At 39.3% G+C, this 24,803-nt stretch overlaps 1 protein-coding gene across 13 annotated transcripts in view; it reads right to left on the bottom strand.

Moving 5' to 3' along the window:
• Positions 1 to 24,803, bottom strand: part of Clasp1 (cytoplasmic linker associated protein 1) — a 252,343-nt gene that overhangs the window by 42,979 nt on the left and 184,561 nt on the right. For 6 of the 13 annotated variants that reach the window (XM_048368821.1, XM_048368809.1, XM_048368815.1 and 3 more), the window contains 8 exons: positions 20,412 to 20,515; positions 18,581 to 18,604; positions 17,006 to 17,250; positions 14,522 to 14,585; positions 12,110 to 12,112; positions 11,734 to 11,897; positions 7,956 to 8,034; positions 6,865 to 7,008 (listed from right to left, as the gene is read on the bottom strand). In XM_048368821.1, the coding sequence (XP_048224778.1) occupies positions 6,865 to 7,008; positions 7,956 to 8,034; positions 11,734 to 11,897; positions 12,110 to 12,112; positions 14,522 to 14,585; positions 17,006 to 17,250; positions 18,581 to 18,604; positions 20,412 to 20,515 (827 nt within the window). The remainder of the gene's footprint in view (positions 1 to 6,864; positions 7,009 to 7,955; positions 8,035 to 11,733; positions 11,898 to 12,109; positions 12,113 to 14,521; positions 14,586 to 17,005; positions 17,251 to 18,580; positions 18,605 to 20,411; positions 20,516 to 24,803) is intronic. The other 7 variants (XM_048368811.1, XM_048368817.1, XM_048368816.1 and 4 more) reach the window with 3 other exon arrangements.

The following is a 24,803-nucleotide window of genomic DNA, read 5'->3' as shown; positions in this document are numbered from 1 at the left end:
ATTGTGACTATCTGAAGAGAGCTCCCAAGGCCAGCAACTGCATTAAAGGTATAAAAAGGTATACAACTTACAGCAGGAGAGCCTTCTTCACTTAAATAAAACTTTGACAAATGCGCTAGTGTTGACATGTGGAAACTTAAAATTTGAAAGGAAATGCAGAGTTTTGTAATTTACTAAGCAATTCTTACTGTTCCCTTTTAAGACTGTCATTAAAGCTGCTTCACCAAATCACCAAAGACAAGGTATCCTGAAATGTTCAGCGAGTTCCCTATTCCATTAAGGGGGCTGGGAATATGGCCTAGTGGTAGAGTGCTTGCCTAGTATACATGAAGCCCTAGATTCAATTCCTCAGCACCACATATGTAGAAAAAGGCAGAAGTAGTACTGTGGCTCAAGTGGTAGAGTGCTAGCCTTGAGCAAAAAGAAGCCAGTGACAATGCTTAGGCCCTGAGTCCAAATCCCAAGACTGGCAAAAGCAAACAAACAAAAAACAAAAAGAAACCATTAAAATCTGGTGGTGGTTTACACTCAACACAATCATTCCAGTGGGAAGGTGGTTAATCATAAACTGTATCATAACACCAACACTGACACACACGCAGTCAGTCACACAGAATTGCATTAATTTCAGGTTTCTTCCAAGCCTTCCCATGTTTCACAAGGGAAACTGGTATTATTAATCTAAAGTGCAAATGGTGAGGTGTGTTGGTTGAAATTAGTACATAGTTTTTGATCTACCTGTTTACAATTTTCCTCCAAATTTCCTTGTGCAGGCCCAGAGCAGGTGGAGGGTGCCCTAGCAGGGATGTCCTCCCCTGCTCGAACACGCTGCAGTGCTGACTGGTGAACAGGAAAAGGGAGGACTGTGTGTTAACCAAGGATGGCTGCTGCTGAGAATGTGCATGGCTACTTAACAGTGGTGGCATGTAAGCCAAAAGTCAGGAACAAGAAGATGATGCAACAAAATTGTTTCCTAGGTCCTTTACTCAATAATAATCCTTCCTTGAAGGAAGGGTTTTTTACGTAACGAGGTACAAAGTCAGAATGAGATTTGAAAGGGAATCAAACTTCCAACCAAATCTTTGAAATGGATTAAAATCTTTGTTGATACAAACCCAAGCTTTCTGATTGCCTCTATCTATATATAATCAGAAATTATATTTAGAAAAAGTAATGTCAAGAGCTGGTGGCTCATACCTGCAATCATAGCTACTTGGGAGTCTGAGATCAGGAGGACTGTGGTTCAAGACTAGCTTGGGCATGAAGGAAAAAAGAAAAAGGCCAAAAGACCCATTTTCTCAATCTAGAGGTAGACACAGTGATATGTACTTACTATTACTACTACAGTGAGCCTAACATATGTGAACCATGGGCTCAGGGCACACATTCCTATCTCAAAAAAATACATATATATATATATATATATATATATATATATGCACATGCATATATATGTAAGTGTGTGTGTGAGTGTGTGTGTGTGTGTGAGAGAGAGAGAGAGAAAAGCAGCAGAAAAAAGAGCTAAAGGCACGGCTCACGGCTCAGTCCTTTTGCCTGCATTACATAGTAAGTGGAAGGCTCTGAGTTCAAACCCAGTACTGTCCCCACAAGTCATTTTGAAATTTCATCTGTCCATAAATAAACTTTTTCTGCTATGGTCAACATTTTTCCCCCCAGTCCCAGGGCTTGAACTCAGGGCCTGAGCACTGTCCCTGGCTTCTTTTTGCTCAAGGATAGCACTCTGCACTTGAGCCACAGTGCCACTTCTGGCCTTTTCTATATATATGGTGCCAAGGAATCGAAGCCAGGGCTTCATGTATACGAGGCAAGCACTCCTGCCACTAGGCCATATTCCCAGTCCTGGTCAACATTTTTATACTTCCCTAAGTTTCTTTGTTATGCCTTATTTTCTCACATTTCTCAAAACGTTTGGGGGCTAAGGAATTCACTTAATAATTGTGAATGCCTCCTTGGAATTCTAAGGCACCAATGCCTTAGCAAAGCAAAATAAGCCAGCATACAGGCATTATAGATCCTAAGGTACAAATATACAGTTAATATTTCTAGCAATGCGAGAGGAGGCAGGGAAATAGCAAGTTTGTGGCCAGCTTAAAGTACATAGTGAGACACTGTGTCAAAAACACCTGCAGATGTGGCATAGTCATAGAATACTTGTTTAGCATGTACAAAAGACCTGGATTCCATCCCCAGCACAGGAAAAAAAAAAGTCCAAAGCTTTATGGGAAAAAAAAGTTACCATTATCACATTCTCTTTGATAGATCACCTTTGGATATATCACATAGATGTTTAGTGCTGTTTAAAAAAAACAAAACCCTGATACTCAATTAGTTCCACAAAGAACAGCAAAACTAAAACAAATTCTCAAATAACAGCAGGAGCATCAACAACGAAGTCATATGTATCTCTGCACCTGTTGCATTATAATTAATGCTCCCAGTAATGCTTAGGGAAAGTACTGTTATCTACACTTTACAGACAAAACACACAATACACAATGACTTAAGTGCTTTGAACCCAGAGCCTCAAGCTAGCTAGCAGATATTCTACTTACCATGTCACTTTTTTCCCCTGTTTATTTTGTTTGCTCTGGTTATTCCTGAGATAGGGTCTCATTTCCTGCTGAGCTCTTGTTGTAACAAAGATGACACTGACACCACTGTGTCAGCTATTGATTGAGGAAGGGGTCTTGCAAACTGTTCTGTCTGCATTGGCCTCTATCAGCAATCTTCTCAATCTCAGCCTCCCATTATAAGCATGGCCACTGGCTTATAGTACATGTACTGCTCTAAGCAGCCAGGTCTGTGTTGTTATGGGACAGAAAACTAATATTGAAGGCAAAAGAGAACTTTTGTAACTATACTTTTTATATTAGTGGCTTTAAAACTTCATTTGAAATGAGATAATTTTCTTGTGGGTGTTTATCATTAATTTGTTTATTGATTACTATTTTACAAGATGCCTACTGTTTGCGTCATAATTTGTGTCATAGTTTGTGTCATCATGGTAAAACATTCCAAATAAATAACTTAAAAGGAAGCAAGGATTATTTTGGCTCATGGCTTCAGAGGCTTTAGTCTGTGGTCACCTGGCCCAGCTGCTCTGGGCCTGTGGCACACAGTGCATCAGTGGAGGGAACACAGAGAAGAGGGAGCCTGCTCATCTCATGGCAGCCTGGAGGCAAAGACAGAGAGGAAGGGGCTTGAACCGCCAAATTTCCTCATGGGAAATACCCATAATAACCTAGTTTCCTCTGACCAGGCCCTACCTTTTCAAGGTTCACCACAAATTGGGGACCAAGTCCTCAATACATGGGCCTTTGGGGGACACTCAAGATACACAGTAGCACCTACTATGTTCCTCCAGGTTCTGCTGAGCATGGAAGGAAAGTAAATCCAAATGTTCAACTTCCTCAAACTCTCTGCTTCAGGAACACTGGTTTATTCACTATTCCCAGATACAGCTCATCTTCATCAATGTGGACTACTATTTTTCCCCCAAGCTGCTCATTTATGCTTAGGGAGGAGTTTTAACCTCCAGAAAGTGTGCATTGAGCTGACAACAGACAGAAAAGGGGAGGTACTGTCAGTCTGAAGGAAAACTGCTAAGGGTCACAGAGTCCAAACCACAAGACCACGTTGAAAGGCAGCATGGAACTCTAGGTACTGTGTGTGGAAGACACTAGAGAACAGTGAGGCCAGGCCTACTCCTGAAGACATCGAGGAGCTAAACTGGACATACATCAAGAGAATTTGTAGTAACTAGGTCAACTACATCAGCAGTCTACATGTCTTCAGGTTCAGTCCCATGGAAAGGGTGCAAATGAACAGTTCTCAGTTCTGTGAATTAAAGAATCAGCCAGGAGCCAGGTACCAGTGGCTCAAACCTATAATCCTAGCTTCTCAGGAGGATGAGATCTGAGGGTTGCAGTTTGAGGCCAGCCCAGATAAAGTCCATGAGACTCTTATCTCCAATTTAACTAAACAAAAAGCCAGAAGTAGAGCTGTGGCTCAAGTGGTTTTGAAGCTTCGTGATGAATAATTCAAGGAAAGAAGAGCCTACTGTATGTAAGACATTCAGTCAGCCTCTGACATACTACAGGCATGTAACAAGTGGGAATTCATATTGGTTTGCTGTATCTACTTTCCATATTGGAAAAGGATAGTTAAATTGTATTTCAAATTTTCTAATGTCTATGAACAAAGTTAAATTGTTTATCAAAAGGCCCCATTTGTGTAACAGACAAATCTAAAACACATTTAGTTTGGTCAGGGAGACTTAAGCCAGATTCTATGAAAAAGCACATATGGGGCTGAGGATATGGCCTAGTGGCAAGAGTGCTTGCCTAGTATACATGAAGCCCTGGGTTCAATTCCCCAGCACCACATATACAGAAAATGGCCAGAAGTGGCGCTGTGGCTCAAGTGGCAGAGTGCTAGACTTGAGCAAAAAGAAGCCAGGGACAGTGCTCAGGCCCTGAGTCCAAGCCCCAGGACTGGCCAAAAAAAGAAAAAAGAAAAAACGCATGTACACATAATGCTATGATTTGAGTGTGGCTTGATAATTCCCCTCCATTGTTCTTTCATGATGAAAGATCCTTAGGTCTTTGGGAATGAACCACAGGACCATAGCTGCTTCAATATCCTGTTTTGCAGTGAAGACTCTTCCATGGCAGTGTTTCTGCCACAATGCCCTAAACTAGAACTGAGCTAGTGCCAGCACTCTGCCCTTGAGCCTCTTAAAACTGTGAGCTAAATAAACTCTTCTTTTCCTAAATAACCTGTGTTGGCTATTTTGTTACATAATGATAAAGCAGACTAGTACACATATTTGCTATACCTAACAATAGAAAGCTAACAACTTATTGGTTCATGCTGTGATTTTGAAAATTACAACATAAATGTATGTTTCTGATTTTTAAGCCCAACAAAATCATCCAAATGCTACTACTGTATCTTCTAAATCCTAAACTGGTATATTGCTTCAAGACTGCCAATTAAATTTCTTTGGTAAACATTGGAGTATTTTACAAAAGTATTATTCCCATTAAGATAACAATCCTTTTTTTAGGGTAATGATCTTAAATGAGTGTTTTTAAAAGGCTTGCTCTTATTTTTTCTGACAGAAATCTATAAACAGATATGTGAATTAAATAGATCATGGCACTTCCAAAAAAAAAATCTTTTCGGCTCACTCTTCAGCTCTCTTGTTTGACCTCCCTTAGAGCTTCATTGTCCTTTCCTATGTGGACATGCACCAGCCTTGTTAACTATCATTTGGGATCATGTCTCCATTCTCATTTTCTGTCTGGGTTAGGTGGTCAACATTTTCTATTCTGCCCCATGCAGGCTCTACTAGTAGGGATGGCTGTGGAAGCACAATCCACATTGCATACTTCTGATCTGAAGGTAGAACTGATAACTTTGGCTTTTAAACATAAGAAAGCTAGTTAGACATGGTGGCATATGCTTATAATCCCTAGCAGGGGGGAGGCTGAGGAAGAACAATGTTGAGTCTGAAGCTACCCTGAGCTACACAGTGATACCTCAAAAGAAAACCAGAAAGAGAGGAGAGACAGAGAGAAAAGAGGAGAGGTGATGGGGATTTTATTTATTTAGATAGATAGATAGATAGATAGATAGATAGATAGATAGATAGATAGATAGATAGATAGATGGAGAGCGAGAGAAAGAGAGAGAGAAAGGGAGGGAGGGAGGGAAAGAGGGAGGGAGGGAAAAGAAAGGGAAAGGGAAAGAGAGAGACAGAGAGAGAGAGAGAAAGCGAAAGAGAAAGCAAAAGAGAAAGAGAAAGAGAGAATATGAAAGGTATGGCTCTGTGTCTGTCAGCCCTGGGGCTTGAACTTGGGGTCTAGGTGCTGTCCCAGCTTCTTTTGTTCAAGGCTAGTAGTCTCTACCACTTGAGCCACAGCTCTACTTCTGGCTTTTTGGTTATTAATTGGAGGTAAGAGTCTCATGAACTTTCCTGCCTGGGCTGGCTTCAAACCATGATCCTCAGATCTTCTCCTCATCTTCCTGAGTATCTAGGATTACAGGTGAGAGCCACGAGTACCTGCTAAGGCTTTTTTACATAAGTTAAAGTCCACAGCAGCCACATGTATGCAACCCAAGCATAGAACATAATGCTGACAGGGAGGGAGTAAACGTTGGTACAGCAAACCAGTATGAATTCCCACTTGCTACACGCCTGTATGTCAGAGGCTCACTTAATGTATTAACGAATCCCTAATGATAACCTACCTAGTAAGAAAAGTAAAAGTAGCCTGTGTTCTACCATGTCATATGTCAATATGCCATTTCAGAAGAAAGTAGTTATTTCTTTTCATCTAATAAACTAACGTAAGAAATAAGGCTGGTATTGGGTGTCTCAAAAATTTAATTTCTATCCAAATACCACCCTGCTTCCCAAATCAGAGGGAACATGCTCTCAAGTGTGTGGTTAGGTTTTGTGCTTTTCTTAAAGTCAAGAATCTGTTACCGTGCATCTAACTTTTCAACTACATTTTACTCCTAGGCACCCCACAGTGAGCAGAGTCCAGTGGATCTGCAATTCTACCTTCAGAGTATGTTATTAATATCTTCACTGAAGACATTAAACCACTAGTGCTTTCATATCACAAAACAGATAAAGTAGATGCCTGAAAAAAACTATGACCCCTTCTGGAAACCACAGAACAGGTGAGAAAGCAGTCTTAGTTTTTGCAGAAAACGAGTTAAAATGTCTTCTGGGGCTGGGTGGAGTAGAGTTCAAGTTTCTAAATGAATTTCTTTTTCTAACACAGGCCTAAGAAACAGTACGCAATCCTACCTTATCTCTTTCAGACATACCTTTCTCACGTCTGAACTCTTTGGTTCTGTTGTCCACGTTATGATTCTAGAAACAGCAAGTCTTGTCTCACTTGAGTTTACAAAATCTGTTGGATCCATCTGTCTAGCCAGAGATTCAATGTATTTCAGGATTGCAACTTTGACCTAAAAGATCCAATGATTATAAATGCTAAGTATATTTCATTAATATTGGAAAAGAACTTTTAGCTGGTGATCAGAGAAGAGTAGACACCATTCAGAGGAAGCCTCCCCTCTGAAGTGGTTTATATCACATGAAATGAAATCTACCCATCATCTATGTAGCAAGACACTTACAGGCAGTTATGTCATTGACCAGGAGGGCAAGTTCATGTCTACAGTAATTCTGTTATGCATTTTGGGCAGATCCAGGTGAGGCAGAATTTCCACCTCCTGCTCTGCCCCAACTTACCCCTAACAACTTCATATATTCACACACACCCACAGCCCCCACAGCCGCCCCCCCCCCCACATTTTTTAAAGACGGTACTAGGGTTTAAACTTAGAGGAGTTTGAGTCTGCCAGGCAGGTGCTCTTCCAGTGAACCACACCTCCAGGTCAATTGCCTTCAGGAACAAAGGGCTATTATTTTTTAGACCCAGAACCTCAACACAAGTTAATGATCAAAGAAAGACCATGAACATGATCACACAAATCCAAGCTTGTGATTTTTTTTACATCTGAGAGAATGTTAATAGTAAAGAGACATTTCAGTAAGATACCACTCTCAGCACATCAGAGTATAGAGTATATCTTCATTCTCTTGGTTTAATTACTGACTATAATGCCCAGTATAGGTGAGGATGTGGAGTAACTAGAGGTCTCATATATTGCTGGTAGAATTATAATATGGCACAAGTATTTTTAGTTTCTAAAATATTAAATCCATGCCTACCAATGTGCCAGCAACTCCACTACAAGGTTCTAAAAAGGAGAAATAGGCATGTGTCCACAGAATTTAACAGAAATGCTCAAAGAAGAATTTTCCATGAGAGCTCAAGATAAACTATTAAAAAGTAAATTTGAAGTAAGTTAGGAGTTACAGAGCTTGAATGATAATGACAAATACTGACCTTGAGGTTTGGAGTTTGAGTTTGATCCACAATAAATCTCATCAAAATGTTAAATTGTTGATCAAATGGAAAGGAGTCCCTAGGTTTAAAAAAAAAGGTACTTTTAAAAGAAATTCACTTATACAAAACAATATGATATTGCAGATTAGTATACATAAAATTCTATATTGTTTGAAACACCACTTTTCATTTTATACAAATACTCAATTGATAATGTTTATTTTAAAAATTAGAAAATGAAAACTCTTCCAAGCACACATTGAAAGTACTCTGCAGGGGCTGGGAATGTGGCCTAGTGGTAGAGTGCTTGCTTCGCATACATGAAATCCTGGGTTCTCAGCAACCACATATATAGAAAAAGCCAGAAGTGGTAGAGTGCTAGCCTTGAGCAAAAAGAAGCCAGTGACAGTGCTCAGGCTCTGAGTCCATGACCCAGGACTGGCAAAAAAATAAATAAATAAAATAATAAAGTATCTTCAAAAAAAGAGAAAGTACTCTGCAAAGCCATTGTAGAAATGAAGATTAAACAGTGAACTTAAGGAACACTGATATTCTGTCTGTCCTTCTGGAAATCTACCTCTTCCCTCCAACTGCCTTTCTAAACACTGCTTATATACACGCATGCTTCTCATACTTAGGTTTTATGTTTATAACCTGACTAGGCTGCTACAAATGACCCTGCTTAAGCTAACTGTGCGTCCTTCTTGTTGTGGTAACTCTTGTATAGTCACCACATTGGAATGCCTATGCAATGCTCAGTTCCAGAAAATTCTCTATTTAGCTACAACTCATACACAGAAGCTCAGGGCCCTAGGCATCTCCCCCATGTCAGTACTGGTGCTTGACCTCAAGATCTAAGTGCTGTTCCTGGCCATTTTACTCAAAGCTAGCACTCTACCACTTGACACTTAAGCCATAGCTCTACTTGTGATTTTGGGTGGGTGGGTATTGGAGTTAAGTCCCATAAACTTTTCTGCTCGGGCTGGCTTAAAATCATGGTCCTCAGATCTCAGCCTCCTGAGTAGCTAAGATTACAGGTATAAGCCACCAGTGCCTGTCTGAGCCCATGCTCTTGAGCCACTTCCTTCTGTAATTGATTCCATTTATTGTAACCACTGTTCAGTGCTCTCTCCCTTAAAATATGGAAATTACTGTGACTACTTTAATATTCCACAGTGGAACTCCATATGGATAAAGGTGATGGGACTTCCGCATTAACAGGAAAGATAATATAGCATAAGAATCTAATACAATACACTCCAGGTAATCACACTGCATTCTTTAAAATGTCTCAGAGGCCTTTTCTAATTGACAGAGTACAGTAAAATGAGTAAGTATAATGAGGATGCAGATTTATATCTATGACATGAAGCAAATAATACATATTATCATAAGACTGATGAAGAAATCAAAGATTTGGCCAGCATGTTTAAAGCCCTACGTTCCATCCTTAGCATCTTGTGCTCAGGTAAACCTGACACAATAGCATCCTTTTCAGCAGGGAAACAGATTAGCATCTCATTCTAGAAACTGTGAAGGAGCAGTGTGGCCATCATTGCTAAGCTTAAACAGCCACCCATCTCAGCTACTGAGAGAAAGCAGCAATAAGAAAATATCATAGGAACTCAGACAAAATCTATTGGGGTAAAGATTCTTTTTTTTTTAAAGGATTATTTTTATTAGCTTGCATTGTTTTGCAAGGGGCAGTTTCTCTGTGATATTTCCATGCATGCATACAGTATCTCCTGATCAATCTTACCTGCTCTATTTCTCTTCCTTACAATGTTCATCCCATTTAATCTCTCTGTCCTGTCCAGAGAATAAGATTCTTGAAGGAAAGAGCACCCAGAAAACCAAATAGGAGGACACAGCTATATTTTTTTCTTCCTTTTGTCCTTTGTAGCACTTGGGATAAAAACCTAGGACTTTGTGTATGCTAGGCAAGTGATCCATTACTGAGCTATAACATCTCCAAACTCAACTGTACAAGTATAAACCTGAATCACCCAAATCTAGAAGCAAAATCTTAAAAATTTCCCCCATTCCTAATAAAAAAGGGACATTGTGATTGATAAATTCATGTTAGTCAAAACATCTTTGGGTCAAGTCTGGCTCATATATTTCATTTGGTTCTTTCATAGCATAATAGAAATATCGCCAAATGTTCTGTTCAAATCTGTAAATCAGATCATATTTTGAAAGGTCAGGTGCTAATGAGTCCACACCCAACATGGCCACAGCTGGCCATGGATCAGTAACCCTCCCTTTGTCAGCCTGGCCTCAAATTATAGGGTTAAGTCTATTATTGTCTGGTGGTCAGTAATATTCCCTAATTTGTAAACTCAGTTATCCAAAGAAAGCATGGTTTGGAAGCCTTATTACAAATGTAGTATGCTACTATGAATTCTTTGAAAATCTGAAGAACAGTATTCTATAACTGTACAAATTATACAGGTTGAAAGGGTCAGAGACAAAAGAAAACCACTGGTATCAGAGAGCAGGGGGTCAAAAGTGTGCATGGTACTCAGAGGCATGCAGTGGCCACACTCACAGGGATGAGGGCAAGGCAGGTAAGTAAGTGAAGGTGCTAGCACCATCTACCCCGTGCACAGCAGGGAAGGACATAGCCTACATAGCAACCTATCTTCACAGAGGGAGATAAAGGAACAATGCTAACAATCCAGGATTTTAGTTCCCAGAGTGCTAGTTATACCCATGTGACCCTGGGCAAATCAAGGCAGTATCTGCTTTTTACTGACAAAAAATGAATTTTGCTGGGCACTTGGTAGCTTGTACCTGTAATAGTAGCTACTCGAGAGGCTGAGATAGGACAATCATAGTTCAAAGCCAGCCTGGGAAGGAATATATGTTGAGAATTTTATCTTCAATTAACCACCAAAAAGCTGTGGCTCAGGTGGTAGAAATGCTAGCTTCAATCAGAAAAGCTAAGGGACAGTGCAAAGGCCCTGAGTTTAAGCTCTAGTACTCGTCCTCCTGCCAAAATAAAAACCCTTCACCTTTGAGTCCCTTCACTATGAACACTTCTGTGATACCTAGTATTATTCCAATTCATAATATTTGGGTCTTACAAGTTACTGCCTTGATAATTTTCTGACTAAGAGTCATTGTTTGTTCCTTTAAAGATGCAATAATCGGACACATTCCCCTCTATCTTATACTCAATCACAATTAAGATAGCCCCATAAAGTACCTTCTGACATCATGTATTCTAACTTTTGCAGACTGAGGGGTTACAAATGCACAGCCAACACAGCAGAGGTTTCTGAGAAACAGCACAGAGCTCTTAAACTTCTCTAAGCCTCAGTGGCCTTTTTTTTTTCATAACAGCCAGAAAGGTTACAACTGCTTTGATGTATAATGTATCTGTGAGCCAAGGAACAGTCAATTTAAAGGCAGTTTCTAGATCAACAGAATTTCTATGTCATGCATCATGAATTGCCAGGGTGACTTATAAGAAACTGAAATATTAAAATACTCAGACCTTCAGGAAGATGTAAACAAATATTCTCATTGTTGTCTAAATGTTTTATAGAGGAAAGAGAATTAGTTTTCAAAGTCTTACATTTGTTTTATAATATCCACTCAAAAACACAGGTATTTCATCTTCTGAATTGGATGTCAACAAGAGGACACGGAAAGTGAGTGGAAGTAAAGGGATGTGAGTGATGGCAAAGACCATGAGTAACACAAGATAATCCCAAGCCAGCTCAGATTGCAGTCTGATAATACCAAAATGACTTAGCCCCTCAAGTCATACCTTGTGACATCCAAAGCCTTCTGAACTTTTGCCTGCACAGATCCCAGTAAATCTGCTCCCATTTTCTTAAGCAGTTGTGTGAGAAGAACAAAAAGCCAGTCTTGCAAGTCATCCTTATGTATTATTATAAAATCCACAAGAGTCTCCAAAAACATACTAAAAACCTGGATACAAAAGAAGTTACACATATTTAATTCACAATTCCTCCCAGAGTATAGAAAATATTAAAAATGCCCATGCTGGTGTTGCCCAGATTCTCATCAATTAGGTTAACATTGCTAACAATGGCTCCCACATCGCAGAAAAACAGCTCACATCTCAGAAGGCTAATAAATGCATTGCAGAAAACAGATAAAGGAAAAAGAGTGGCACTTACTCTCTGTTGTGAATTCCACAGCAACCCAGGCCATGCAACAAAACAAATTCCATGTTAGTCCAAAGTGAATTAATACCATTTTCATGAAGTTTCTTAAAAAATCCTGAGAAGGCTACAAACTGATAAAAACAAGTCTCTCCTCCCTCAATATAAACCTGTAAGTCAGTATGGAGAGATATTAGCTTTTATGAGTTTAATCTTGAAATTTTTTTACTTGAAAGGGAGAGAGATGAAGAAGAAGACAGAAAGACAGCGACAGAGAGGGGGAAAAGAGAAAGAGACAAAAACAGAGACACACACTCCTAATTGTCCTAATTATACACTATTCTTGCTCATTATGTAGCATTCAACAAATACTAATTAAGGGTGAGAAAAATCCTATTTACTATTGCAGGGCTGATACTTTTCATTTTGACAGCTGTTCTGATATGTGCCAATTTCAAGTATTGTGGAGTTATAAAAGATTATAGGGAGTTGGGTGCCTACAGTCCTAGCTACTCAGAAGACTTAGATCTGAAAGTCGTGGTTGAAAGCTAACCTGGGCAGATAAATTTGAGAGATTCTTTTCTCCAATTAATTAGAGGGGGGGCGGGGAGAGCCAGAACTGGAGGCATGGCTCAAGTGGTTAATGCACCAGTCATGAGTTTAAAAATTCCAAGCAAGGGCTTGAAACCCTGAGGTTCAAGCCTCAGTACCAGCACACACACATACACAAATTTTAAGATAAGAGACTGACAATTCACTTATTTGTGTTGCTGTGTAATCATTACTGCTTTCTAAGGTGAAGCATATTCCTAAACAGAGTAGGTCAGGAACAATCTCAGGAAGTTAACTGTGTTCCCCTATCATGTTAATGAGGTGTATGGCACTAGGTCAACCCCGCCTCCAACACCTCCTCAGCTCTGGCAGAGCAATTGTTCACCACCAGGGGTCTCCAGTGAGGCAGCTCAGGAGAAAAGTCAAGAAACTCTGGCTGGAGTATTTATTCCTGGCTTAGCTCATGGGTAACTAGCAAATATTAACTAAACTGAGACCTCCAAACTCACTGGACAAGAGCCTTCTGATGGAAACAAATTTCCTTCTTTATCCTCACATTCTGCTTCTGAATCAGCAATCTAGAGGTAATAGGTAACAGAAATTTCATCAATGTTTCAAAACCATCTAATAACCCTTAATGGTATAACTCTTAGTAATTGTATTGTGCTTTAAATTGTATTGCTTTTAGCATTACCGTAGAGAAAAATCTTGAGGTTTATAACTTCATTTATCTACAAGGCTTTCATCTCAGCTTCTTTTGGGGTTTTATGAAGATTAATGCTATCCTTTCTGAAAGGGGTTTAATAAGTATTTTATGACATGCCAAACTGAATGTTGAGGGGGGGGTAAAGTTGAGGTATCCTGCCTTTATTTCCCTACACGTCTGCAAGTATCTTGAAAGGCAGAGACTCTTTTTTATGTATGATTGATAAAAGGAAGGAAGAATGAATACATGGGAGGATGGAAAGAAGGATGGCTGGATGGTGGATAAATGTTTGATACTTCAAGGGCAATTTCAATGAGGAAGCAAGGGTAAGAAAAAAAAACAAAATGATAATAACTAGCCAGATTCTGGTCATCAAATTTCTTTCCAGAAGTAAGACTCAGACCATCCTTACTAGAAAAACTTTAGTATAATATAATTAATCAGGCATGTCAGCATTTAAGATCTGTTTCTGCTGATTTAAGGTTCTACCAATTTCCACACTTTTATTTCTGTCTTTAATTTTATGTTTTCATCTCTCTTGAATTATTTTTCTAAACACATCTAACAGTCCAGAAAGACTTCCCAAGTCCCAGAAACTTTTGTAAAGAATTCCTTTCTCAGCACTGTCCCTAGGAAGGTCCTTGTCCGAAACTTATCAGTGTTTTCTCCTCAAGCAGAGATTAACTGAAAAGCAGTTCGCAGGCTCAATGTCCCCCCAGACTCCCAGGAGAAAGGACACTAGCTAGCTAAGTGAGCACCATCTTGCAAGTTCTTGAGAACAGAAAAATTTATTTGGAGAAATAACCAATAATACATATATATATTATATATTCAAATTTTCTATCTTGTCCTGTGAGAACAAATTTACATGGGATACAAAAATAACTTTCACTGCTATGATTATTTTAAAAATGTACATTCTAGCACCTTGTCCACAGTTTGGCTAAAAGCAGACACCTAGAAGTGTTTGCAGAGTGATTTTCACCATGTAAACACTTGCTTAACTTCAAATTTATGGCCCTGTGAGTTCCCAAGAACTTCAGTTTTTGAGAGATGTTAAAAACACACTGGTGCACTGTGGGACTCTGTTCTCATTCTTGGGCAGTATATCACACACGTCACACAGGCATGCAGAAGGGAATCTGAGTAAGGCATTATTACAGACTTACCTTGCTATGGGGGTCAGCGAACATTCGGGTGAAAATCTCACATAATCTCTTTAACTCTACTCGACTAGAGGAAATATATGGAAATTAATAAAATTAAAATTTAGTAAGTCACCACTGCAGTTAGTTATAGCTTTGCTTTATAATAATCCTTTTTAGTCAACTATATGAACTTTACCGAGTTTGTATTTATGTAAAAGTAATTTTACAAAGTAATTATCTGTTGGGGTCAGCTGCACCTTTAAGGGGCCACAGCTGACCTCAGCCTGTCCCTCCCCTTCCTGTCTTTAACCTGAAGAGAAGGAAGTCTGACATCACTTGAGGGACAGCTCCTTGTGACCAATCAGGGGCCCCTCTCTTGTGCCCGCCTTTGGAGTATATCTGGGAGGTTCCTCATTTGAATAAACAGAAGCCCTAGAGGTTTTCTGCAGGGACTCTCGTGCCCGTGTCGTTCTTGGCGGCTTTGGGGCACCCTGCGACCACACGCCACCGAGGCTACCCGTGGCCATCGCTCCCTCATGAGCGGTAATGGACCACCCAGGAAGGGGCGGACAAACCCCTTCCCCCCCAAGCAAGGGGAAGTCTAGAGAGAGAGAGCCCACAATTATCATATTTGACTCACAGTGAAGAACATGAAATCATACATTTGCTCTTATTTTATGAGGTCAATGAGATCTAGAGAACAACTTGTTCAGCTACAATTGACAAGGCATGAGCCAAAACCCCTTCACCCCAGGTCTATTCTCCAGCTATGGCAATGAAAGGCAATGGATAAACCAGAAAACACATGTGTTTCAGGTCAGAGAGACCAGGACTCATCTCAATTTTGTTACAAAGGAACATACAGAACCATCTTTAAGATTCCTTTTTAAGGTTGGACTTTAGGCCATGCAGCACACCTCACAACTGTCAGGAAGGCTGAAGAAGATATACAACGTATCCTATCTACTGGTAGGCCTGGAACCAAGCAAACCCTTGATGCACAGTGTTGGCCTCTGCCTTTCCCCACTCCTGTGACTGCACCACTGACTGTACCCCAAAGCCCCTTTGCATGTGCAGGCTGGAAAGAAGGGTCTGTTCTTCCCCCAGGCACACCTGGAGTAATTTCCCTCCCTCCCTTTGTAGATGAAGACAATTGGTTCAATAATCCTTCAGTAATGCTAACTGCAGTTTAGATGAGACCAATGAGACCAGCAGGTTTCTAGAGCCCATTCAATGGGTACTCAGTTGGTACCAGCAGCATGAACAACAATCATAACAAATTATCTTTGTTTCTGAGAGATCACTGGAGTGTCACATGATACTTATATATCAGAAGGTGTATGGCAAATCCTCTGATACCATCTTCATGGACAGAGTGGAATAGTTTAGGGAAAGGTGAGGATATACATGCAGTAGATTAGGACTGAAGAGCCACATTTGGAGCACAGCCAATTTGTTTGCCAGTGTTCACCTAGCCACATAGAACCAGGAGGGACTTGCACCCATAGCCACAACTCTGGACAGTCTAAAAACTGATCCAAATAATGTCTAAAGAACACAATACAGTACATTCATGGACTCTACAATGCTCATTTCTCAATTCCCACTCACAACTTCTTTCATGATTTAATATCACTGTAAATTGAGATTCTTCTTGTAATCAAAGATATGCTCACAGTCTTATTTAATGAAGAGTTTCTTCTTCTTTCCTCAGAGAGATATAATAGTATGCCAATAATGGCTTAGTTCTGGTGACATATGCCATAAACATTACATTTTTGTATAATATGTACTGATTTTGGAAAATATATGAAATACAGAAACAAAGAAAAAAGGTAATTCTAAAGACAATGCTGTTACTATTTTAAAAAATATTTGTTTGCTCTGCAATTTATAAGTGACATATCTCCTCATATGCTAGGGCTTGAGCTCAGGGCCGGGGCACTGTCCCTGAGCTTTTCTGCTTAAGGCTACATACAGTTCTATCACTTGAGCCACAGCTACACTTGCAGCTTTGGGTTTGTTTGTTGTTTTGGGGGCGTAAATTGGAGATAAGAGTCTCAGAGACTTTCCTGCCCCTGCTGGCTTCAAACTGCAATCCTCAGATCTAAGCTTCCTGAGTAACTAGGATTAGAGGTGTGAGCCCACCACTACCGATGAGACTTTTGCCATTTTATCCCAAACTTTAAAGAGGAATCACCACACTAACTTGCAGCATTGTTTTCTTTTTCTTTACTTGAATTGCAAATGGTAACAAGACTTCTCAAATAGTAGCATCTAATGGACAAATGCACATGTTAAGTGAACCCAATTTTCTATGCACCTAACAAATCCTATAATATTTGCCAGATACTTGGAAGTTTCTGAAAGGCAAAGACTGTGTCTTAAGTCATTAGAACCTTCAGTACTGGCCTTCACTACAAGAAATTTGTAAGGACTTCATAAAATGACTGTGTGAATCCCTTTAAATCCTTGTGGCTCTCACTCTCGGCCTTGTGTCCTTACCTCAGTGTTCTTTGGCTCTTAAGTAAATTTTGCAGGCCCAGAAGCCCTTCTTTCCTTTCTGACCAGTTTGAACTAGCACAGTGGTTGAGAACTTCTGCTACATCTTCAGTCTGTCGCAGATAGTGAGGAATGCCACCATTCCTCGAGCCGTATGAACGCTCAGAGCAAACACTTGAGGCATCACTGTTGGCATCATCATCAGAATACATTCCATATGGCTCATATCTCCTCCTCACAGGCTTCTTCTGACAGATCCAAGGAGGAATGGAGGCGAACGAGGAAGAAATGGAAAGGTAAAATGGTCATGAGATCATTAAACAGAAACAATTAAGAATTAAGTGTAAAAAGACACAAAACACACATTGTGCTTCCAGGTTAAGGAAATAAAAACAGAAGCTTTCTAGTGGGCAAGACAAGTGCCAAAGATGGCACCCCTTGGCAGGGGGAAGTGTGATCTCTCACAGGGAATGCAGTGTGCAGGGGCTTTTCAGTAACATGGACTTTATTTCCAATCCTGGTGTCACTACCTTACTATGTGAATTCACAAAGCTTTCAAACCTTTCCTTTTGAAGAAAGAGAACACCTATCCTACAGCTTGTTTTAGGGTTAAGTGTGATTCAATGTGAAAGAATTCAGCTGTTGACATACTGCAAGATATATGTACCCAAGCACCACTGCAGTCCAGCAAAGTCTACCTATGGGAATACAAAGTCTAGTCTATGGGAATACTTGTCTGAATATTCATTGTTTCTTCCAGCAAGTCTAAAATTGAAATGTCCCTGGCAGAAACAACCCTATGTGAAAGGTTTCTTTTTGTTTTGTTTTCTGAAACAAGGTTCTTACTATGTAACCCAGACTCAAACTCACAATCTTCCTGCCTTAGTCGCCCGAGTGCTGGGACTATAGCCACATCATGCCTGACTGTCAAGAATTGTTAAACTGTATGAGCCACTTTTATTAAGGACTTTAGTTTTACATATAATTTTTAAAGTAGAAATGTATAATCCTCACTCCTAACTACTCATATCTTACCCTGAATCCAAAACTGTACATGACATAGGGATAGCTGTGTAGAATTGAAAATGCACAAATTTTCCTAAAAGAAAAACTAAATGGCTCAAACCATACAAATGCCATTGTCTAGCAAAGGTAGTTACTAAGAATCCCAACTTGAACTCAAGATTGTTCTGCCTACTGTCCTAATTATTTATAGCACTCCCTTTTACTCTGCTTTTGTTTGATGACAAATCATATGGCCGTCCCATTTATAAATAAACTAGGTAAATCCATTGATGAAGTAATCACAACATAACAATAGGCACTTTTGAACTGAACTTTTTTAAATGAAACACTAATGGGAGAAGAGCAAAGTTTGACATTCCAAATGAATACTACCAACACACATATGTGAAAGGTGACAGATTCCATCACTAGAAAAGATATCACAGGTTCAACAGTCTCATAATCCAGACCAGAATTTCTAAATTCTACTATATTTTGTACTGATTTCACTAAAAGAAATATACACTCAACAGAAAAAAATAAAGTTGAAAACAAAAGTTAAAGCACTGGTACCTTGCTCCTGGTGTCTCCTAACAGCTGTAGGCAGGAAAATATTGAAGGATGGGGAAAAAGCATAGAGAATTATGTCAGAAGCATATGTGGGGATTGTTCTGGCAACAAAAGTGTACAGCAAAACATCTCTTAGCAAACCAAAAACACAGGTCAGCAAGCGTTTAATATTGAGCAGATAATAATACAGACTGCTTTCAAAATGGCATTTTTTTTACAGCCCTCCTATGCCACTCCCCAAACCCTTTGGCATTTGCTATAATTCTTGCTGGAACCCTTCCCATATCTAGGAAGACCACCGCTAAGTTGCTGTGAACACACCTAGCCCTATGACATGTTCTGTCTGCCCCTGAGCTTCCCTCCTGTAGGCAAGAATTCCGTACCATTCCTATACTGCCTCTTCAGAGGCAGGTCACTTGAAGAGAGCAAACCAGGGAGACAAAAAAGTGTCAAGTGCAGCACCAACACAAAGGTAGCTGGAGACTCAGAGAAAAACTCCAGTCAAGTAAGACAAAGCTAAAACTCTCCAGCTCTATCCTGCCTTCTAGAACTTTGTACACAGTCCCTTGTGCAAGGCTTTAAAAGCTAAGAAAGTCCTCTGCCTTAACTGGAAGTACCATTTAGCTGAGGTTTTCAGCTTCCATTGTTTCTAGCCCTCTGACCTCGTTCCTAGGGTTTCTGAATAAATCAAAGATAGGCTTAGAATGCTGAAACTGGGAAGGAGAAGGGTGTCACAGAACTCTGTTCCAGTTCTTGACTCTAAAGTTAATGCCATGGTTAAGCAATTGCTCTGCCAGAAAACAGTCCTCCTACATCTAAGGCTGATGAATAGAGCTGGCCAGGCAGTTTGCCTACTGGGAAAGCATGCTAAGAGCAGCAGACACATGTCAAAGAAAACTGACTGAGCAGGAACAAATGAGGAAGAAAGACAGAAAGAGAAGAGAGCAGGGATCAATCACTGTGGCCATAGACTAAAGTCTTGATGGAACATGGCTGCATTAAAAATCTCAGGGCTTGAATGCAGGGCATTATGTTTTTCCACCTCACAAGAGAAAAAAACTTATAATAGTAAAGGTAAAGCCAGAGATGAGACAGTTCTGAAGAACATCTATTTCAAATGCTGAGCACATGAACTGGGATAGGCAAGAGGCTGTTACTACCAGCTGAGGTGCTTTTATAGAAGTTTTGCTAGAGCTACCATTTAAAGGAGCGCTAATCCCTTCATGATTTTTTAGATATTACATTATTATGCAAAAACACATTCTACCAGCACTTCACATCCTCAGAAAAGTATATCTCAAAATTCAGGAAATGTCTTAAATATCTACTTCAATTTTATAAATAAATAAGTAAATAAAAATATGAAAAACAATAGAATCATATGGATCCCTCAAGTGAGATAATGGGACAGATGTAAGATTTTCAAATCTCAAGCTCTACAATCAACTCTTAATAGTCATGTGTTTAAGCTATGCCATCAAAGTCTGTACAGCAAGAGTAGCAACAGAAACAGGGAATGCAGGGGGGGAAACCAATGTGAAAAAGAAAAAGAAGAAAAAGCCAACGACATTTGAGAATGCCATCTGGATACTGAAGAGCATAGATCAGCACACTTGACACTAATATTTTCTAGAAGGCCAATTTTCCTTGTATGTATGCAGAGGTCAAAGTCTGAGAACAAAACATTAGTAATACAAACATGTTCAATATTTACACCATTTTATGGAGTGTCAAAGATGATCTAGCCAACTGACTTGGGAGCAATGTCCTGTTAAGGCAGAGAAAAATGTGGATGAATCATTCAAAGAGCTTCTGCACAAATGGTGACTCTTACCAAAGCATCAGCAACAGCGGCTTCCAGATCTGTACTTGTGCTCAAAACCCGCATGGCATTCACAGAACCAGGTATTCTTCCTGGCTGACCCAGCCCAAACCGGTCTATGGGAAAAGACAAGCAAAGCAAGTGTCACTTTAATTTACAGTTTTCTCCTCAGTTCTTTACAAAGGCTCCTGCTTCTTCCCACCAAAGTAGAGAGGGACACTGAAAAATCTCTAGCTACTTTTACCTGTACTGTACTCGCTTGCCTATGGTAGAGGTTAAGTTGCTCACATTTAATTCTATGGACTCACAAAGCTGTCTTTTAGTGGGAACTACTCTAAAACATTCTACTATTGAAAAGTTTTGGGACATGGGAGAGGGCAACTTATTATAAAATGGAGATGGGATATGAGCTTTGAGTTGAATCTTTTAAACTGCTTTGCTTTCCCTCTAGAGGCAGGGAGCTAGCCTTGATGTTTGTTCAAATAACAAACATCATGGTTTGATAAATGAATTCTAATGCAATGTGAAGTGAAAAAAGTTAGAAATAAATATATTAAGTTGATCTCTATGGAAATATCCATTACTGATACTATTGTTTTACAGTTTTTGGTTAAGCTCAATTATTTTGGGGTACTTGTTTAACCTGATGCCTATGTCACTTGAGATAATTTGAAAATCGATATACTAAAAAATTCTTTTAAAATTACAAAAAAATTAGTACTAGTTCTGCAGAAAGTTAATCATCCAGAAGATTATCAGTATAAATGTTACCTGAGTCCCTTGGAGGACTTTGTCTTTATATAGATGGAAAAAATAGAAAAAAGGGTTTAGGCCAAATTTTAGCAGTTCTAACAACTACTCTAAGGTCATTAGTGACCATGGTAAGTGAAAACTCCCTTTAAAAAGTCTCATTTTAAGACAGCTGACTAGCCTTCATTAAGAAGTGCTGGGGATTAAAATTCTAGTGGTAAGAAGTCAGCAGGAGTTACATTTCACAGGGATATTTACTATGGATTGAGAAAAAGTTACTTAATCAAAATTTGAATGTATAATAACCTTTGGAAGGAAAGCTTTGAGATGAAAATGTTTCCATGGTGTTAAAAAATAAGATACGATTTACACAAGGAAAACCTGCTTCGGCCTCATTCTATTAATGAAGCATTAGAATAAGAGGGAAGCTAGTATCTATTTTATTGAAACTGATCTTTCCTATAAAATGGTCTGTTTAAATATTGGACAGATAAGAAGACATCACTCAGAAAACCAGTAAATTTTAAAAGTGAAGTATTACTTAGCTTTTATTTTTTGTTTCAAGTCTGGGCGTTGAACTCAGTACCTGATGGTTTCATTCATTGGCTACTGCTCTACCAAATGAGCCATGCTTCCAACTCCTTACTTAGCATTTTAAAACTCCAAAGCATTATACTTTCCCACCATCAAAGAAAGGAGAAATAATTTAAATACTGCTAGTCAATAGTTCAAGGGTAACAAATTTTTATACAGAAACAAGAACTGTATGTTATACTATCCCCTTTTTTAATGCATTTGCTGCTCATTCTAAATGTCATTTTGAGCCATCACATTTCAAAGGTGATTTAATGTGCTATATAAATTAAACAAGGCCACAAAACAATCATGCTTATGTATTATCTACATACACACTTATCAGTTAAAATATGAAGCAAATATAAATTTGAGATTTGCTATACAGTTTTATAGATTATCTTTGTTCACCTTTTTTCCATTAAAAAAGGGTAGATAGCAGGGGATTTATGAGTAACAGAATGAAAATAATTTAGTTATAAGCCATTTAAAAGGTACCCAGCATAAATGTAAATAAAAGTCTAAAAAGAAAAAAAAAGTAGATCTCATGCCAGTAATTCTTGTTCCAGGGATAATACTGGTTTTCTCATATACCAATTAAAAGTTTTAAGAACAATGCAATTATGTTGTGCCTTCCAGATATATACCACTTTGCAATACACCATGACTTAATAGATAAGCTAATGTATAACACAGACAATCTGAAAGAGAAGTCATTTGTCTGGATCTAAGCAAAATAATAAGCTTTTGGATTTCACCTAACCAAAATCTACTCTACATTCTCATTGTTCTGTTACTATTATGAATCTCAGATTCCCAAGAGATGTATATAGAAGACTGACTGTGCCCTCTTTCTGCCCCCTGATCTTCAGGGCAACGCATTTAATCAGAGCACATATAGTAATGACTTACTTCATTTAAACAACAACTGACTGCATATTACCATCAAGTCTGTGAACTAATAGAGCATGCCTTACTTGACTGAGAAAACTAGTCCTCAGGGACAATAGCATACAAAAATGATGGTATTAACTGTACTATTTAAATTTTTGTGGCTGACTCAGAAGGTTTGGGGTCCTAACCTTTGGCCTGACTTGATTATCTGACTCCACATCTTGTTTTTCATAAAACTTTTAGGACAAACATTTATTTTCAGACATAGGAAATTATATATACTATAACCTGAAACACAGGTAACTAACTGTACTTGAAAATAATAAGAACCTGACACTAATAACTAACAACATTTCAAAGCATTCTAGGAGTGAAGACTTCAGAGATGACTGACTCTGGGGGATGTTATCCATACCCCCACTTTCCCACCGGGAGGCTGTGTGACACTTGTTTTTGTGGCTGCTTCCTGGGGACAGTGGAAGGAGGGGAAGAAATGTTTCCCTGGTTTTCATTTTGACAGACATACAAGTAGTGGAGAAATGATGTTGTCAAACAGGCGATAAAGCATCTATGCCTATTAACAGAACTATAAACATTCAACAACTTAAAAAAAAAAAGCACACTGGGAGAACAAACATGAGGTGCACACATGCCAAGCGCTAGCCAACACACATGGAAATAAATGCTGACATGGGTGGAGGAGAATGGATGAAGAAGCAAATCATGCAGTTAGCACTTGTTCACCTGACTGCCCAACAGATTCAGCAGTGGAGAGAGCGCTAGTGGACCTGGAATGACGTCGAGAGGCTGCAGGTAAAAGGAACGGCAACACCCACAGGATTAACACACAAGTACCAAAGGAAATGCAGGGTTGCTACCAACAAGGAAGGCCGCGGCGCTTCTCATGGCAGAAATGGTGCTGGATATGAATGGACAGCAGGGCCAACCCCCACATTCTACAGGAGCCTCTGGCCTCACAGGGCTCTTAAGACACACAGGCACAACAGAAGCACTCTTAGTGCTTCATACTAAGGATGCATTGATCCACTCAGACTCCACGTTTAAATTCACACCATGAAGCCTCTATCAGCCATTATGGAAATATGCCACATGAAGAACATCAGGAGTCAGAGGACGGTCTAATCCCAGAGGAGACAGCAGGAAGATGGATTATTCACTCAGCTGACAAGATGTGTCACCAGTATGTGATGCATATGTCACCATGCACCAAAAACAAAAGCAGAGAAGTTCATAATGTTATCTCAACAGAAACTGAATGAAAGCACAACAACTGGGGCGCAACAACTGAAGTTCATTTTTCCCAGTTAAAATATTTGTTATTCGGCTGCATCAGTAGCCTAATTATTAACAGACTTGCCGAACTGTTGCTCTGGAAACATAGACGGCCTGGTTTGCTCACAACTAACTACAGGATGTTGAGCAAGGTACTAAACCTCTCTGTTCCTGCATTTCTGCATGGATAAAATGGTGCAAACAACGGTACCTACCTCTCACTTGTTACAGAGAGGGTTAAAAGAGATCACACAGAAAGAGCAAGCACTTAAACCCATGCCACACAGAGTCAGCAGTGATGGGAACCGCAGTTGGTTCTGGTGGTGGCCATAAAAGTTAAGAGTAAACTCCAACTTACACTTAGACACAAGGACATTATTTTATGAGCAAATTTTTATATACATGGATGAATTCATTAACCTAAGGAAATCAAAGCTAAATTCCACCCTTGTAAAGAAAGGGAATAAATTCTAGAAATACTTGTGAAATCAAGAAACTAGTTCTATTTCTATACAATCAGCAGCTTCTCATTATCTCAGGAAAACCACCAAAGTTTTATGCTTCCGAGTGTCTGCAGTATGCAGATGTCGCAGGCTATTCTTTAAGTTCAACAAAGTCACCTGAGAAGTGTGGTCTTTCACTCAACTACTACCTTATACACATTAACCCCACATAATTTAGTCATAAAACATCAAAGCATCAGTTTGTTTTTTAAAGTTCACATCACTTTCTATAAAACAAGCATCTGTTGAGCACATTGTATTGAATAGCAAAAGTTACCTGGTCAATAAAGAGAAATTTTACCTCCTTCCAAAGTCTCCTTTCTCAATTATCTCTAACATACTTACCATTTTTCCCAAGTAAGGAGGCTGGTACAGTATTTTGTTATCTCAC

Source organism: Perognathus longimembris, chromosome 20 (assembly GCF_023159225.1).
Source record: "Perognathus longimembris pacificus isolate PPM17 chromosome 20, ASM2315922v1, whole genome shotgun sequence".
NCBI lineage: Eukaryota > Metazoa > Chordata > Mammalia > Rodentia > Heteromyidae > Perognathus > Perognathus longimembris.
Note: the sequence above shows the minus strand (reverse complement) of the source record. Positions and strands in the feature narration are given on the sequence as shown.